The sequence below is a fragment of the Zalophus californianus genome, chromosome 1 (genome assembly GCF_009762305.2).
Source record: "Zalophus californianus isolate mZalCal1 chromosome 1, mZalCal1.pri.v2, whole genome shotgun sequence".
NCBI lineage: Eukaryota > Metazoa > Chordata > Mammalia > Carnivora > Otariidae > Zalophus > Zalophus californianus.
This window is the reverse complement of record NC_045595.1, coordinates 149,663,111-149,680,667: the sequence shown is the minus strand read 5'-3', so window position 1 is coordinate 149,680,667 and position 17,557 is coordinate 149,663,111. Positions and strand designations below refer to the sequence as shown.

Below are 17,557 nucleotides of genomic sequence, written 5' to 3'. Positions count from 1 at the left end.
TAACTTGGTCACCTTTTTTTAGGGACTTCTTTTTTTTCTTAAGATTTATTTGTTTATTTTAAAGAGAGAGAGAGAGAGAGAGAGAGAGAACGTGCATGGCAGGGAGAGAGAGTCCCAAGCTGACTCCTCTGTGCTGAGCAGGGCTTCGTCTCAGGACCCTGAGATCACGACCTGAGTGGAACGCAAGAGTTGGGTGCTTAATTGACTGTGCCACCCAGGTGCCCCTTTTTAAGGACTTCTTAAAATGTTCTGAAATAATTTATTTCCAAAAAAAATTCATCTTTTTCTTTTTATCTGTTGGAGTTTTTGACTCAATCTAACATAACATTGAATAACTCAGGTGCAGTTGGTTCATCTTTTGCTAGATTCCTCATGCCCTCTTCAAGGATTATCAGACAGTTTTAGAGAACCAGCATGTTTATTTCTGTTTCACTGTAGTCCTCTCTATTCTCATCCTCAACATATTTCCAAATTGAAGCAGGACATTCTTCTTGTTCCACACTTTAAAAATACGATTTTAAGGCAGGCCATGATTTTAACATGTTTTCAATGGCTAGCAACAATGATAGTCATTTTTTATATATATATGTGTGTGTGTATATATATATGTATGTATAAAATGTGGTTTTATTTATTTACTTTCTTATTTTTTTAAGTAGTCTCTATACCCACCACAGGGCATGAACTCACAACCCTGAGATTAAAGTCGTGCTCTACTGACCGAGCCAGCCAGGCACCCCCAATGATAATCATCTTGTAAGCACATGTTTCAGGTAGCTATCTCCTTCCATTTCTATAAAGTCAAAAGTTTAATTAAATGCTTCTGCACATTTTGAGGAAACTAAAATGACCAAACACTTCCATTATGAAAACCTCCATATCTCAAGTAAGCAAACCACACCCTTTTTTATTTTTAGCAGTGTTGTGTATAAGGTACTTTGCAGATGAGATTGTTTCATTCTCTTTGGAAGTTTAGAAACTGAATATGATTTGTCAAAATTAACATTTGCACTGAAAGCAGATACATGAGCCAAGTCTACTTTGTCTTTGGACAAGATAGAACACCCTTTGTTTTGTGTGTCTATGGTTTCATTTAAAATCTTAATAAGGGGCGCTTGGGTGGCTCAGTTATTGAGCATCTGCCTTTGGCTCAGGTCATGATCCCAGGGTCCCGGGATCGAGCCCCGCATCGGGCTCCCTGCTCAGCAGGAAGCCTGCTTCTCCCTCTCCCACTCCCCCTGCTTGTGTTCCCTCTCTCGCTGTCTCTCTCTCTGTCAAATAAATAAAATAAAATCTTAAAAAAAAAAACTTAATAACATTAAGAAACCAATTTGAAACTCCCATTTTTCAGGTCAAATTGCCTTAAGAGCTAGAGGGGAGTTTTGTTTTGTTTTGTTTTGAATCAGGAAATGTAACCTTATTCAATTCCATAGAGCAGTCAAAAGTACCCTACAGTAATGCACACTGGTTCATGTGATAGCCCGAGATAATTCAGCAGCTGCTGTTTTCAGGAGTATTGGTGTCTTTGAGAAACTAAAAAACTTTTGATTGATCCTGAAGTACTTGTCTCTCTTATCCCAGACTTGAAAGATTCAGTCTCCATATGTACTCTAACAGCCTCTTCTCCACCATAGCCAATCCCACATTCTTCTCTGCATATTGTGCAGTATGCTCTGTTTTTGTTATTTACCTTCCTAATCCAGTTATATTGTCTCTTCCATTGGTCATCATTACATTAGTCATTTAGCTTTCTTTTGCAGTGATATCTGGGTCATGCTATTGGTGGTGTTATAACCATTCTCATCTTCATTATCACCACTCATAAAATACGGTCACTACATTCACAATGTTAAAAAAAATTCAACTTGTACAAGGCACAGCAGTTAATCCACAGGCAAAGCCAAAGATGGACTGCTAATGCTTCTGATTATAACGCACTTAAACTGCACACTTAAGTCATATCCCTCAGAATGATGCAACAGTGGATGATGATTATTGTGAACTGTGAATCATGGGTACCGGTATCAATGGCCAGGGGAAAAACCACCAATAGTAACTACAGATGTCAAAGAATCTATGCTCCATCTGACAGTAAAAGCAGTGTGGTTGCTTTCAGCCCCCATTTTTTTGGCTGTCATATGGATGGGTTTTGTACTTTTCCCCCAATCTTCCACACCCATCGCAGACCAGGATTTTTTGTGTGTCCTGCAAGGGTTTCCCAGGATGTGGGAATTTTGGCACCAAAACCTGGAAGGTCAGGCAAATCAGGACAGTTGTCACTCTTCCCTACCTGTACTGGCAGGGGAAATGAAAAGAATCCGTTTCATCTAGCCAGTATACCCATTCCCCAACCTGATGTGAGTGCTGGCAGATAACTTTCAACTGCCCCCTTCTCTGAGGAAGTATAGGCCTAACAGGAGCCAGCTTGCTAGAAGCCTCCTACTCCTACCCTCAAGGAAGAGGGAGGCAATAACTGACATCACTTCAAAAGGCCAACTGCTGTTACAGTGTTCAACTTAGTCTAATGGTACAATTTGTGCCCTAGAGCTTTCTCTTGGAGTTACATTGAAGCTAATCTTCAACTGAGACCGTACTCCTGCTAGCTTTCTCCCTGCCCTATGCTGCCTTTATTCCCATATTCCCGAAAGCAGTTCCCCAATAAGTCACTTGAACAAGAATCCCCATCTTAGGCCCTGTCTAGACTTAGAACAACATCCAAATTTATTGTTTTCCATGTCCTTAACCAGTTGTCTAAGACCGTTCATTGAGATTGGTCCGTTGTTTTCCCAGTGAGCCAGAGTTTTACTTCTGTCTTATATATATATACATACACTCAGAGCTCTATACTGAAAAAAGTATGTATATAGACAGTCACATGATACTCAGAAAGTAAGAAGATCTAGTGAGCAAAAATGCAAGCATCAAATAACCAGTTTTGACTTGATATGGAAACTTGAATAAGAAATCAACTGTATTCTGTATCATGTGAATTCTGACTTTTAAGGATTTTATTATTTGTCAGAGAGAGAGAGAGCGCACAATCAGGGGGAGCAGCCGGTAGAGGGAAAAGCAGACTCCCCGCTGAGCAAGAGCCTGATGAGGGACTCGATCCCAGGACCCTGGGATCATGATCTGAGCGGAAGGCAGACACTTAACTGACTGAGTCACCCAGGCTGAGTTCTGACTTTTAAATGGTACAAAGCTTCTAATTGCAAATATCTGCTGCAAAATTTTATAAATGTGCCATAAAAATATTGACACCATTAAATGTGCAATGTGAAAAGGTACATCATAAATATTGCAGAATATATGATTTTTACAGTATATAATAGTATATATTTATAGTACATAATTTTTATAATATATAAACCTGAAAGATATATTTCTCAAATATACATATTTATAAATTTGTATGTATTTTATTTGTATTAAACTCATATATAGAGATATACATTTGAGATATATATGTATGTATATATATTGTCAAGTTTCTACATTGGCATAGGTCTGTTTTGGAGCTTTCTGTTCTATTCAGTTGGTCCGTTTGCCTATTCCTGCACCAGTAACACATCAGAATTACTGTAGTTGATAACAAGTCATGATATGTTATAGTCGAGTCACCTCTACTTTGTTTTTCTTCTTTAAAATTACCTTGGCTCGGGCGCCTGGGTGGCTCAGTTGGTTAAGCGACTGCCTTCGGCTCAGGTCATGATCCTGGAGTCCCGGGATCGAGTCCCACATCGGGCTCCCTGCTCAGCAGGGAGTCTGCTTCTCCCTCTGACCCTCTTCCCTCTCGTGCTATCTCCCATTCTCTCTCTCTCAAGTAAATAAATAAAATCTTTAAAAAAATAAAAAATAAAAAAAAAATAAAATTACCTTGGCTCTTCTTGGGCCTTTTTATTTAATATAAATTTTATAATTACTCCATCAATTTCTATGAAGAAAATCTGTTGTGGTTTTGATTGAAATTTATTGATAAGATTTATTTTTGGAGAATAGAGATCTTTATTATATAGAGTCTTCTTTTTGATGACAACATAGTATATCTCTCCATTTATTTAGGTCTTCTTAAAGCCTTTGAATAACATTTTGTGATTTTTTTCATGAAATTTTTATACATCTTTTGTTAAACTTATTTCTAGTCACTTTATTTTTTTGATGTTGCTATTGTAATGGCAAAAAAGTCATGATATTTATTTTCATGCTTAAGAATGAAATTGACTTATGTATAACTTCTGTTTACAACCTTGCAGAATGCTTCTATTCATTCTAACAATTTGTCTCCAGATTTCCTTGGATTTTCTATAGACAATCATATTTCCTGTGATTAATGACATTTTTATTTCACCACCACTAGTCATGTTTTTCATTTGTTCTTTACTGTGTTGGACAGGAGTTCTAACTCATTGCAGAAGGTAAGTGGTGATAGAAAGTATCCATTGTCTCATTCCTGATTTTGTAGGGAATCGTTCTAATGTTTTACCATGAAATATGATGCTTGCTCTAAGATTTTAATATCCTTTTATGAATTGCTTATTAAGTGACTTTTCTCCATATATTGAAATGAGCATACTCTTTAATATACTTATATGGTGAGTTACACTAATAGATGTAGTTAAATTATCATTGCATTTCTGAAATAAACCCAACTTGACCATGATTTATTTATTTATACAGAGCTGAATTATATTTATTAATAGTTTGATTAAGATTTGTGCTTTGTGCATCTATTTACATAAATGAATCAGTCTTTATTTTTCCTATCTATACTGGTTGTCTATTTTTGGTATCAAGGTTAAACTAGCCTTGAAAAATTTGTTGGGGAATGTTCCCTCTTATTTATCTAAGAAGTTCTCTAGAAGATTTTACATAAAATTGGAATTATCTGTTCTTTGAAGATTTGGTAGAACTCACTAGTAAAATCATCTTAGCCTGTTGTATTTGTTTACTTAGTAGGTAAAACTTTAATTGCTGATTCAACTTATTTAATAGATATTAGAAAATTCAGGATTTCTAGTTCTTCAGTCAATTGGGATAGGTTATATTTTTATAACAAAATCTATATTTTTTCTAAATTTTCAACTTATTAGCACAGAATTGTTTCTCGTATTATTACCTTTAGATCTCTAATGTATTTTAGTTACATCCTCTTTTTATTCCTCAAATTCTTTATTTGTACCTTTTGTTTTATCTTTATCAATCTTACCAAAGATTTGTCTATTTTTTAAATCTTTACAAAGAAACAGTTATTGCTGTTATTATTTCTCTCTGTTTTATGTTTTTGTGTCTATTTCATTATTTTCTGTTTTTATCCTTTCAAGTTTACTCTGATTTTCTTAAGTTGGATACTTCGCTGATAATTTCTGCCTTTATTTTTTCTTAATATAAGCTTTAAGGTTATAAATAATTTAAGCACTATTTTAGCTTTATGTCACAAGCTCACACACAGGCATGTGACCAACTCAGCCCTTAATGTCCAAGTCCCATTCCTGCAAACAGTCACCCTTTGGCCATTCTTGATGCAGACTGTGGCATAATCCACCCTCAGGAGGACAGCCCCAAGAAAGAGGTTCAATTCAGGCCTTGGAAATAGACTTGGAGCTATTTGGGCAGGAAACTGGGGGTTCCAGGTACTTAGTAGGTGGTCTAGAAGTGGAGTATGCAGGCTTCAAATAGATACATTTTCTTGACCCTATAGACTACTCACCTTGTAAAGATGAGAAAACCTAGAGGAAGGCAAGAGTGGGGCCCTCTCAAATTAGAGGTTCAGGTCAGGGCCTCTCTTGCCCATATCCAAAGACAGTACCATATGAGACAGGAAGCATGCTTCTTTCAAGAGGAAGAATGCTGCCACAGCAATTAGACAAGAAAAAGAAATAAAAGGCATCCAAATTGGTAAGGAAGAAGTAAAATTTTAACTATTTGCAGATGCTATGATACTATACATAGAAAACACTAAAGACTCCACTAAAAAACTATTAGAACTGATAAATGAATTCAGTAAAGTTGCAGGATACAAACTCAATATACAGAAATTCACTGCATTTCTATACACTAATAATGAAGTAGCAGAAAGAGAAATCAAGAAAACAATCCCATTTACACTTGCATCCAAAAGAGTAAAATACCTAGGAATAAACTTAGGTGGTGAAAGACCTGTACTCTGAAAACACTAAAACACTGAAGAAAGAAACTGAAGATGACACAAACAAATGGAAAGATATTCCATGCTCATGGATTGGAAGAACAAATATTGTTAAAATGTCCATACTATCCAAAGCAACCTACACATTTAATGCAATTCCTATCAAAGTACTAACGGCATTTTTCACAGAACCAGAACAAATACTCCTAAAATCTGTATGGAACAACAAAAAACCCTGAGAAGCCAAAGCAATCTTGAAAAAAAAGAACAAAACTGGAGGTATCACAATCCTAGATTTCAAGATATATTACAAGCTGTAGTAATCAAAACAGTATGGTACTGGCACAAGAATAGACACATAGATCAATGGAATAGAATGGAGAGCCCAGAAATAAACCCACAATTATATGGTCAATTAATCTTCAACAAAGGAGACAAGAATATACAATTGGAAGAAGTCTCTTCAACAAATGGTAATGGAAAATACTGGACAGCAACAGGCAAATGAATAAAACTGGACCACTTTCTTATAGCACACACAAAAATAAACTCAAAACGGATTAAGGGCCTAAATGTGAGACCTGAAACCATAAAAATCCTAGAAGAGAGCACAGGCAGTAATTTCTGACATTTTTTTAGATATGTTTCCTCAGGCAAGGGAAACGAAGGCAAAAACAACCTACTGGGACTACATCAAAATAAGAAGCTTCTGAGGAGCTAAGACGGTGGCATAGTAGGAGGACCCTATGCTCCTCTCATTCCTAGAGCACAACAAGATAACTATCAAATCATTCTGAATACCCATAGAAACGACCTGAGGACTGACAGAACAAACTGCACAACTGAAGGGAGAGAAGAGGCCACATCAAGGAAAGTAGGAAGTGCAGAGACGTGGTTTGTGAGAGAAACAAACTAAAAAGCTTCTGCACAGCAAAGGTAACAATCGACAAAATTAAAAGAAAACCTACAGAATGGGAGAAGATATTTGCAAATGACATATCTGATAATGACTCAATATCCAAAATATATAAAGTTGTATATATATACAACTCAATACCCAAAAAGCAAATAATCCAGTTTATAAATGGGCAGAAGTCATGAATAGACATTTCTCCAAATAAGACATACAGATGACCAATAGATACATGAAAAGATGCTTAACATCGTTCATCAGGGAAATGCAAATCAAAACCACAATGAGATATCACTGGCACCTGTCAGAATGGCTAAAATCAAAAACACAAGAAACAATTTGTATACCTGAAAGTAATACTATACTGTATGTTAACGAACTGGAATTTAAATAAAAACTTAAAAAAATTTTTAAACACAAGAAACAACAAGTGTTGGCAAGGATGTGGAGAAAAGGTACTCTCATGTAATGCAAATTGGTACAGTCACTGTGGCTAACAGTATGGAGAAAAAAAAAGATAACAGTATGGAGGTTCCTCAAAAAATTAAAAATAGAATTGTCAAATGATCCAGTAATTCCACTATTGCCAAGGAATACAAAAACACTAATTTGAAAAGATATATGCACCCCTATGTTCATTGCAGCATTATTTACAAGAGTCAAATTATGGAAGCAGCCCAAGTGTCCATTGACAGATGAATGGATGAAGAAGATGTGATATATATATATATATATATATATATATACACAATTGGACATTTGCCTGTTGCTGTCCAGTATTTCCATTACCATTTGTTGAAGAGACTTTTTCCAATTGTGTGTGTGTATATATATATATATATATATATATATATATACACAATGGAATATTATGCAGCCCCCCAAAAAGAATGAAATCTTGCCATTTGCAACAACATGAATGGAGCTAGAGAGTATAACGCTAAGCAAAGTCAGTCAGAGAAAGACAAATACCATATAATTTCACTCATATGTGGAATTTAGGAAACAAAACAAAGAAAAAAAAAGAGAGAAACCAAGAAACAGACTCTTAACTATAGAGAATAAACATGGTTACCAGAGGGGAGGTGGGGGTGGGGGTGAAATAGGTGAAGGGAATTAAAAAAAAAAAAAAAAGAGGAAGAATGCTGGTTATAGTAAGATGAGGCGGAAGAAGTATTCTGTGCAAAGATATGAGGGTCAGGAAATTTGGGGAGTACAGAGAACTATGGATTTCAGAACAGGCAAGAGATACATGGTGAGACTATCTGGCCTCTATTTTGTAGAACTCTGAAGTAAAATTTGGGCAAAGTTCCAGTGGATTCAGCCTTTATAAGAACTATTCTCTCGGCATAAAATACTCTTCCAACTCTACTCCTGATTTGCTGCATCCCTCATTCATCTAACTCTTATACATACTTCAGGTCTCAGCTGGAGTTTCACTTTCCCTAGAAGGCCTTCCTCCCATCCCCTTATTAATTTATCACCCTCCCTCTTAAATTTTTCCAAAGAATGTATAATTCCTCTTTTGTTATAGTCAATCACATAGCTGACTTTCTGATTATTCAGGCTGAAAGCTTTCTGAAGACTTTTGTTTTGTCCTGCATCATAACCCCAGCACCTAGAAAATGACTGAAACACATCTGGTGATCAAGAAATATTTGGCAAATTAATAATTTGGCCTTGGGGCACCTGGGTGGCTCAGTCGGTTGAGCGTCCGACTTGATTTCAGCTAAGGTCTTGATCTCCAGGTTCTGGGACTGAGCCCCATGTCAGGCTCCATACTCAGCAGGGAGTCTGTTTGAGATTGTTTCCCTTTCCCCACCCCCTCACCCCCCCAACTCATGCACACTTCCTCTTTCTCTCTCTCTCTACAATAAATATATCTTAAAAAATAAATAATTTGGCCTCATGATGCTTGAGTGGCATTGCTTGATATGGTTGAATCCAAATAGGATATCAGTAGAATATCAGCCTTTTGATGTTCTTCCACTTTGAATAATGTCATTTTACATACAACTTTTCAAAGCCAGTTACTCAGACAAAGGTGGTTTATTTTGATATCTAAAACACTATATAAGATTCTCTGGAAAATATAAAATCATCCTGCTGTTACACTATCATTTTAGAAAAATAAAAAGGCTTGGATTATATACTAGAAACACCCCCTTCATCACATGTAAAACATTTTTGCTGTTACCTATAGTAAAACAGATGAAAGGACAACTTGAAGGAGAGGGAATGGTCCTGAGAGTGTTTGGGTTGGGATCTACCCACCCCAATCCCAAGCAGTGAAGACAAAGATGAAAGAACTAAGATGCTAGTTTGTGGTGGGTCCCCTCAATAACCCAATCGGTTCATATGGACAACCCATCTGACATATTCAAACCACTCTTTGATCACTGATGGTCATTATTTGGAGAGTTCCTCCAAAGCAAGCACATGCCGGTTGTTAAAATGATGTGGAGGCTAATCAACAGAGCTACCCCTTGAGAATCTTGCTCCAGGCTTCTGTGAAGACAGCATCCTTAGTCCTGATGAGTGATTCCATGGCTGTACATGATTCTGGGTGCAAGTCCACAAATATTGGGGCATTGCCTGAGTGTTACTAAAAATAACAAAGGTTTCAGGGCTGGAGACATTGTCAACCACACTGTCATGGCAATCTGTGTCTCCAGGACTCAATGGTGGGGGAACGATATGTAACTGATGACCCTGGCAGAAGGAGCCTGTGAGTACTTCAGCTTCAAACACATATATCAGTTCGTCTATGGCTGATGTTTTCTTGACCTGGTATGCTAGGTTTTTCAGGTTCTTGGTGAAGTATATACCAACTCCGTATTTTGGGTCTGATAAAAGAAAAAAGGTTAAAAGATTATTAGGATCTGATGAATCATATTGCCTATGTGGGTACTACTATGTAGTCTCTCTCCAGTCCTCCAAATAATCACCACCTCCTGGTCCCAAGTCCCTGTCTGTAGCAAAGACACCTAAAGTTGTTCTCTTGAAACAAATTATCATTGGTATCATCAGCCTAATAATAGCTTACATTTATATACCTACCTTCCTTTTTATTTTCCTTCCTCTCTCCCTATTTTTTTCTTTACATTTACTTCGGATTTAATGGAATATTGTTGCAGACTCGAGAGCAGCACTGAACAACAGAAGTTCAATGTAAGCCATATATGTAATTTTAAATTTTCTAGTAGCCACATTAAAATTAATTTACTAATTTTTATTTAATCTCTGATAGCCAATATGTTATCATTTCAACTTGTAATCAATATAAAAATTATTAAGGAGATATTTTACATTCTTCCCTGGAAAGAGAAGAAACAGAGAAGACATGACTAGAACTCTTGGGGAATCTGAGAAGGGACTCAGTTCACTGCCCCACTCTGTCAAGAGAGCCCTGGGAGTCAAGATAGGGCAGAACAACAAGAATCTCAGAAAAACAGGGAGTAGAGGACTTCCAGCGTAAAAGGAACCATCGTGTGACTCTACTGGGTGCAGCCCCCTCCTCCAGCCTGGCCGCTAAGTGGAAAGCAGTAACGGCTGGGGAAGACATCCAGAACAGGTGAAGAATGCTGCACAAGACCTTGCATTTCAGCCTGGAGGATGTACACACACAAAAATTTCCTGCGCTGCAGGAGGGGCACAGACAATGGCCTAGAAAGGAATTCCCTCAGCATGAAAAACAGAGTGCCCTGTGTAGACACTAAGAACAAAGGGCACCATAAATTTAAGCACAGGAGGGTGCTAATGACCAAAGCCCGGAGTGGTTTTTCCAGCAGAGGACATCTGGAGACAGAGAACAGACAGATGCAGAACCAGACCACTCTCCCCACAGTGCCTGTCCCATCATCTAAAGCATTCTCAAAAGAAAAGAAGGGGAAAAAAACTTGCAGGAACTGAGTTTAAACCCCAAAGGGACTAAGAAAACTCTGAAAATGACTGAGTTCATCTTGAGCTGTCCAGATGGGAGTTTTCCACCTCTGTAGACATGGGAGCACAAAAGGTAGGTAAAGTTCCATTTCAGAGCTATAAAGAAGACAAGCCCCACACCTGAGTTTTGTGGAACTGTAGATTTTTGTACCTGTTGGAGTCACAGATGCAGTAACAAAGGAATGTAGGAAGTGCGGAAGCAAGAGCAGGAAGCGACTCCCTGGGCCTGTAGGAGTGAAGGAAGGTGTCCACCGGGAGACGCCATTTGAGCTACGTCTGGAAGAAGGAGTGGGACTTTGCAGGGCTAGAAAAAGGGTGAGGAGGGAAGGCATTCCACAGGCAAAGGCATAGAGGCATGAAATATCCAGCACATTAGGAAACTCTAAGCAGTTCCTGGCTGAAGTGTGGATGAACACAGTGAGGGATGAGGCTGAGGAAATAACAGGAGTGGGGTTGGTGGAGGGTGGCTAGGTCCTTACATGCTCTGCCAATAAGGTGGGAGTTTTACCTTGTAGGCAACTTAGGAAGGCAGATATTCTTAAACAGGCACGTATGTTTTTAGCATGATAATTCTGGAAGCAGAGAAAAGGATAGGTTGGATAGAGCTGTGGTTTTGAGAGAAGGAAAGGACCTGGTCATCATCTAGGCCCAGGGGAAGAAGAACAAAGGCAATAGGAATAGAGAGGTGGGGCTGGGCTGAGAATGTCGTCAAGAGGGAACTAGTAGGGCTGTGTGACTGGCTGAACCTAGAGTAAGAGGAAGGAAGGAATGGAAGATGAGAAACTTTCCAGCTAGGAGACGTGGTATATAGATGGTGATGGTATTAGTCAGGTTAGGGAGTATCGGGGGTGGGGGTGGGAGGAAGCACCTATCTCTTAGGGAAAACTGTGGCCAAGGAAAAAAGTCAGTCTGAGGTGGCTATGGAACATCTAGGCAGAAACGTTCAAAAGATAGTCAGAAATACGGACCTGCAGGTCAGGAGAGAGAAAGGGGGTTAGAATTACAAATCTGTAAGTCATCATAGAGGTAGGAGTTGAAGCCACAGGTAGAGGTGCAAGGCGGACACAGTAGAGTTAAAAAACAAACAAACAAACAAAAACCAAAACTTCCTTTAGAACGCCAGAAAACACCCAATAGGTGGACTCATTAGATTGTAAATTACAAGGGCAGGAACTCTGTGTGTTTTCCTGCTGTATTCCTCCCACCTAGCACAGGGGCTGATTTACAGAATGTGCTCAAGAAACACTCGTGGAATGAATGAATGAACCCAATAAAAAAAACTGCAGCATGGAGGCTCCTTCTTGCTACATTCAGCCAAGTCCTACAAGCAAGAGATGAAATCAGAACTGGCTGGAATGAAAGCCAAGATAGAAAATATAAATATATAAAGCTTCATTAATAGAAGCCCCCTTTGCCTCTAGTTGGCCATCTAAACTGACCAAGAGTCCCATAATTTGGAAATTTGCAGGGGTAAAAAAAAAAAAAAAAAAAAGCCAAGAACCTTTGTACTCCATATGAAAACTAGGTTAAAAAAGAAGAGTTGCAAAACAACTTCAGTGGTGATAAAATGTCTCCTGGGTCTCAAGCACCTTTGGTTAAGCACGCTCACCAGACATGTTGGCTCAAGTCACATTATGGACAGTATCTCCCTGATGAGTTTATTATCTGAATCGCCTCAGGCAGTGGCTTTAAGCTAAGAACTAGGGACATGGACAGAGCACAGAGGCCAGTAGGTAAAAGACCAGAATCTTGAGGCTTAAAGACTAGATGGAGACAAGACCTTTGGCTGGGTTTTAAAGATACAAATTGACCAGAAGTAAACAGGCTTCATGCCTGCTGAGGTTTTAAAGGAAACATATTGCTGAAGAAACTGTAAGCCTGGCTGTCAGTAGCTTGAGAGCATTCTAGTCCTTGAGGCAATCCATGGACCGCTTATAGGCCATGAACCCCAGTGGGCCTAGAAATGACCAAGGGCGGCAACACATAAGGAAGATTCTTCCCAGAGGACAAAACAAGGGTGTTAGTCCACTCCCAGAACTGGGTCCTCACTATCCCTGTCCAGCAACATGGGATTAGTGGTATGGACCAGTGACTTTCCTTCTTCCCTTCAGAAATGGGAGGTTTTATTGTTTTGTTGTTTTTAAAGGTCTTTTTTATTTTTTGACAAGAGAGAGCACAAGCAGGGGGAGTGGCAGGCAGAGGAGGAGGGAGAAGCATGTGGGGCTCGATCCCAGGACCTTGGGATCATGACCTGAGCCGAAGGCAGATGCTTAACCAACTGAGCCACCCAGGCACCCCTAGAAATGGGAGTTTTTATTGCAGTTTTCCTGCTCCTTCTCCTATCATTATATAATGAGTAGGTTAGGGCAATTACCTTGCTTTTAGGCTTTAAGAGAGGACTTTCTGGACTTGAGGCTGATGATGAGACAGGATGAGACTTTGGGGCTATCTTCCTTGGGAGGTGGTATGTGTGTCTTTTAGGAAGAAAGACGTGTACAGATGTCAGGCAATTTGCAGCATCTGCCGCAGGACTGAAAAGAAGGCACTACTGGATTTGAAAAATAGGAGGATAGTGATGGTCTTAGTGAGAGTAGTTTAAGGAGGAGGAGGAGGGGGGAGTGCAGAGAAGCCAGTTAGGAGTTTAGGAGCAAACGGAAGTTGTGAATTTTTAAGATTTTGCCAATATCACTATTCTGGCTACACTCAAAGACTTCTGGGTGGGGATTCATTTATCAATTTTTACCCCCAGAAATTTTCCATGTTCAATTTTTACTCCAGGTATTGCTTATGTTCTCTCTGGGGGCAAAGAGATGATGATTTCCAGACCCTTTGCTTTCTAGAAATCAAGACTTGGAGCTGGCTTCACAGCAAGGATCATGCTATATATTTTGAAAGGTAAAGATCAAGAACATAGTCAATGGATCAGGCAAAATCAAGCCACATGGCTAGGTATCCTCCATGATTATTACTAAACTGTCTTTGCCTCCTTCGGAGAGATCTAAAGGGGACAAAACAGCAATTAAGTATGCAATATTGTTGTACAACTGAAAAGAGACATGGAAGCTGCACATAGTAGAACTCCCATAGCTGAAAAGGATCTTAAGATATTGTTTACTTCACCTGCCAGATGCTCTCTAATTCATTCACTAGCAGGCTATAGGAAATGAAGAAGATGGAAGAGAAAAGAGCAACTTATTAAGTTCAGGAAAATGCCCTTTTAATTAAGGGGTGAGGTTTGGTAGTGTTGATAATAATTTTGTGGAGCTGAGCCAAAAAAAAGCTTCTGGGTGCTCTCTGCAGATAAAACACACAACCCACAGAAAAGAGAAAAACAGTGAACTGTAGATCTTACCGCTAAAGCTTTTATCAACATTAAACGCAACAGCAACAAAACATATGAAGAACAAAACAAAAACTATGACCCTTTCCAAATTACTTGATCACTATATCCCAGTTGCAAGGGTCCCCCTCACCCCAGCAACGGATGCTATGAGTGATGAATCATCTGCTGAGGTCTGCTCACCAATCCCCACATACAGAGGCCCTGAAGATGAGGGGCTGACACCTACCGCAGGGCGCCGAGTACATTCTTTGAAAGCCAACTCTGCATACTGCTTCACAGAACTGGTAGGGAATTTGCTGAAACAGCCTGTGGCTCACAGGCTTCCCATGTGTTCTCCCTTCCATCGTTTTCTTCTTTTTTTGGAAGACAGCCATGAGAACCGCATTGTCTATTTTCTCCACCTATGACCCAAGGATATGAAAAACTGAAAAAAAACTGGAAAAAAAGTGAGAACCACTATTTACATCGCTTGATACTCTACTTCAAAGGAAAGGATCTTATGTGCATATTACTTGGCATGCAACTTGCTTTTCATATAAAGTGTTTTAAGAGTCTCCTGGCCCCACCCCTCTCCTACTTTGACTTCTGTCTCTTCAAAATTCCCTGTCCCTTCTTTGATAAATCCATGTAATAAAAATTCACTGAGCAATCTCTACGTAACAGGCACTGGTAATGAAATGGTCAACAGTGTAGACAGTCTTTGCCTTCTTAAAAGCTCACAGTTTAGCGAGAGGTGAAAATAGGTAAACAATTATAATACAGTGTGATACATGCTATTCCATTTCTTTTCATGTTGCTTCAAGATAGGCAGAGAAGTTTGCCCTGATGCTTGGTCAGTGCTTCTGTACCTCCTGACATCATTCCTACCTCCTGATTCCAACTACACCCTTCGTGCTTGCCCACCCCTGCCCGCCTTTCAGTCTTAATCCTAGGGGTCCAGGTCAATAAGTAGCTGGCTTAGAGTCATCAGCAGGTGAGTCTTTCTTTTGGTCACAGAACCAAGTGAGGGCGAGACAAGTCAAATCCTTCCCTTAATTAAGTATACCTTTATAACCTGCAAACCACAGTTTTCAAACTGTTTCTTCTGATCCTGAATTTCCTCCGCTGAAAGCTTTAGGCATCTCAGAAATGTATTCCTTTTCATTTCATCCTGGTCTGGGGGTTGCCAATCAGTCCATTGTCCTAAAAATGAGTAACACAAAACTTTGTCTCAATGCTCTGTGAGAGGAAAAACGTTTGTAAAGAAATTTAATAAAACAAGTTATAGAAATTTAAAGGAATGGATTGGCCAGTTTAATTGTATGGCTTATATGTTTAGGACATGCAAGGAGAGTACAATATAATGAGAAGGCACAGGATAGAAGAGGGGATTCATAAATTTGTCCTCACATGATTTGGGTTAAGAGGCTGAGGGAGTGAGAGAAAAAAGAGCATTAGTATATACCTCCCCCATCGATGTTGTAATGATGATATATAACTGTGTTGCTAATAGGAAATGTTTCTATTTCTGGCCAGGATGCTCATCAACAAAAAAAATACAGGCATAACACAACATTGAGGAATGATGAAAAATAGTATGACATTTATATAAAACTTTTTTAAGATTTTCAAAAATATTTCATATCTCAACTTCATTTGGGCATTACACCACCACCACTGGAACAACGAACACACTTTTACAAATAAGGAAATTGAAACTCAAAGTTAAGTGACTTGCCCAATATCACACAGCTAAAACAAAGCTGGCTTTCACCAGTGCTTTCTGCAATCGGCAAGGCAAAATATTTGGTACATATATCTCTCATATGCACCCAACCACAAAGAGCAAACTTTGGAGATTAAGAGTTTATGGTGTCCTGTCTTCCCTCCCTTCCTTCCTTTTTCCCTTCCTTTGTTCCTTCTCCCTTAACTTTCCTACCTTCCTTTTTTAAATTCAAGGGACAACCTGTTATTGCCTAGCAACTCCTTGTTGGAATAAATATACGTATAGGTGAACAAACAGAAAACCCCCAAAAGACTTATTTTCTTTTTAAAAGATTTTATTCATTTATTTGAGAGAGAGAGCATGAGCAGTGGGGAGGGGCAGAGGGAGAGAGAGAGAAGCCGACTCCCTGCTAAGCAGGGAGCCTGATGCAGGGCTCGATAACCAACTGAGCCGCCCAGGCACCCCTCAGTTTATTTTCAGTTTGACTTAAACCCAAGTAAACAAAAATGATGTAATTCCCAGCACATTATTTAACCACAGAAAGCAGATGATAAATCCAAAGAAATCCACTAGAGGGGCCAAATTGTAAATCTGGGAAGCAGGGGGTACAAAATTCCGTATCAGAGAAACTCCAAAGCCAGGAAATTTCAAAGGAAGATACTCTAAATTAAATCTTGAGAGCAACAGCTGACCTTTATAAAGTATAGTAATAGAGTTCAGTTCACCTGAGTTCAGCAAACATTTACTGAGCTCCTATTACCTGTCCAGTGCTGGGTTGGACGCCAGAGACTCAAAGATCCACAAACTCCTACTGTCAGAAGCACTCCCCAGGAAGGATTACAATGGCAGCATAAAAGAGGAAACACCTAACTTCCATTATTTAAATTGTATAGCTCTGATGGATAGTTAGTTGATGTTCCTTGTAGTAATAACTCATTGAAAATTTATCCATTTTGTTAGTTGAGAGAGGGTCAGTGTGTAGGAGCCTCGGAAACACAGCTGTGGAATGGTATGCTTAGTCATCAACTATCAAAAGTGCCACCTTGCAGCAGAACAAGGGACTTAGAGCTAACTGCCAATAGCCAGGAGAATGGGACAACCCTATGAGTGCAGTTAGTTTAAAGTAATGCCACAAGCTTTATAGACCAGTGTTTGTCTCTTGTTCTCTTGGGAAGTATACCAGTATTAGTTTAAATATCCACAGTCATTACCTTTCAAAAGCTAAGTAGAAATCATAATCTTTGGTCTCATTCTTGTGTATTATTTTTGAATGCTATTTCTTTATGCTCTATGTTTTAATTTTTTTTTAAAGATTTTATTTATTTATTTATTTGACAGAGCACAAGCAGAGGGGGAGAGAGGGAGAAGCAGGCTCCCTGCTGAGGAAGGAGCCCGATGTGGGACTCGATCCCAGGACCCTGGGATCATGACCCAGGCCGAAGGCAGCCGCTTAACCGACTTGAGCCACCCAGGCGTCCCTATGTTTTTAATTTTTTAAAGATTTTTTTA

The 17,557-nt window shown here is 39.0% G+C and overlaps 1 protein-coding gene across 9 annotated transcripts in view; it reads right to left on the bottom strand.

The window, feature by feature from the left end:
- Positions 1-9,088: 9,088 nt before the first annotated feature.
- PARP9 (poly(ADP-ribose) polymerase family member 9) overlaps positions 9,089-17,557 on the bottom strand; it is a 28,820-nt gene continuing 20,351 nt past the window's right edge. For all 9 annotated transcript variants that reach the window (XM_027583943.2, XM_027583941.2, XM_027583942.2 and 6 more), the window contains 3 exons: positions 15,389-15,525; positions 14,570-14,744; positions 9,089-9,904 (listed from right to left, as the gene is read on the bottom strand). In XM_027583943.2, coding sequence (XP_027439744.2) covers positions 9,525-9,904; positions 14,570-14,744; positions 15,389-15,525 — 692 coding nt within the window. In that variant the 3' untranslated portion in view covers positions 9,089-9,524. The remainder of the gene's footprint in view (positions 9,905-14,569; positions 14,745-15,388; positions 15,526-17,557) is intronic.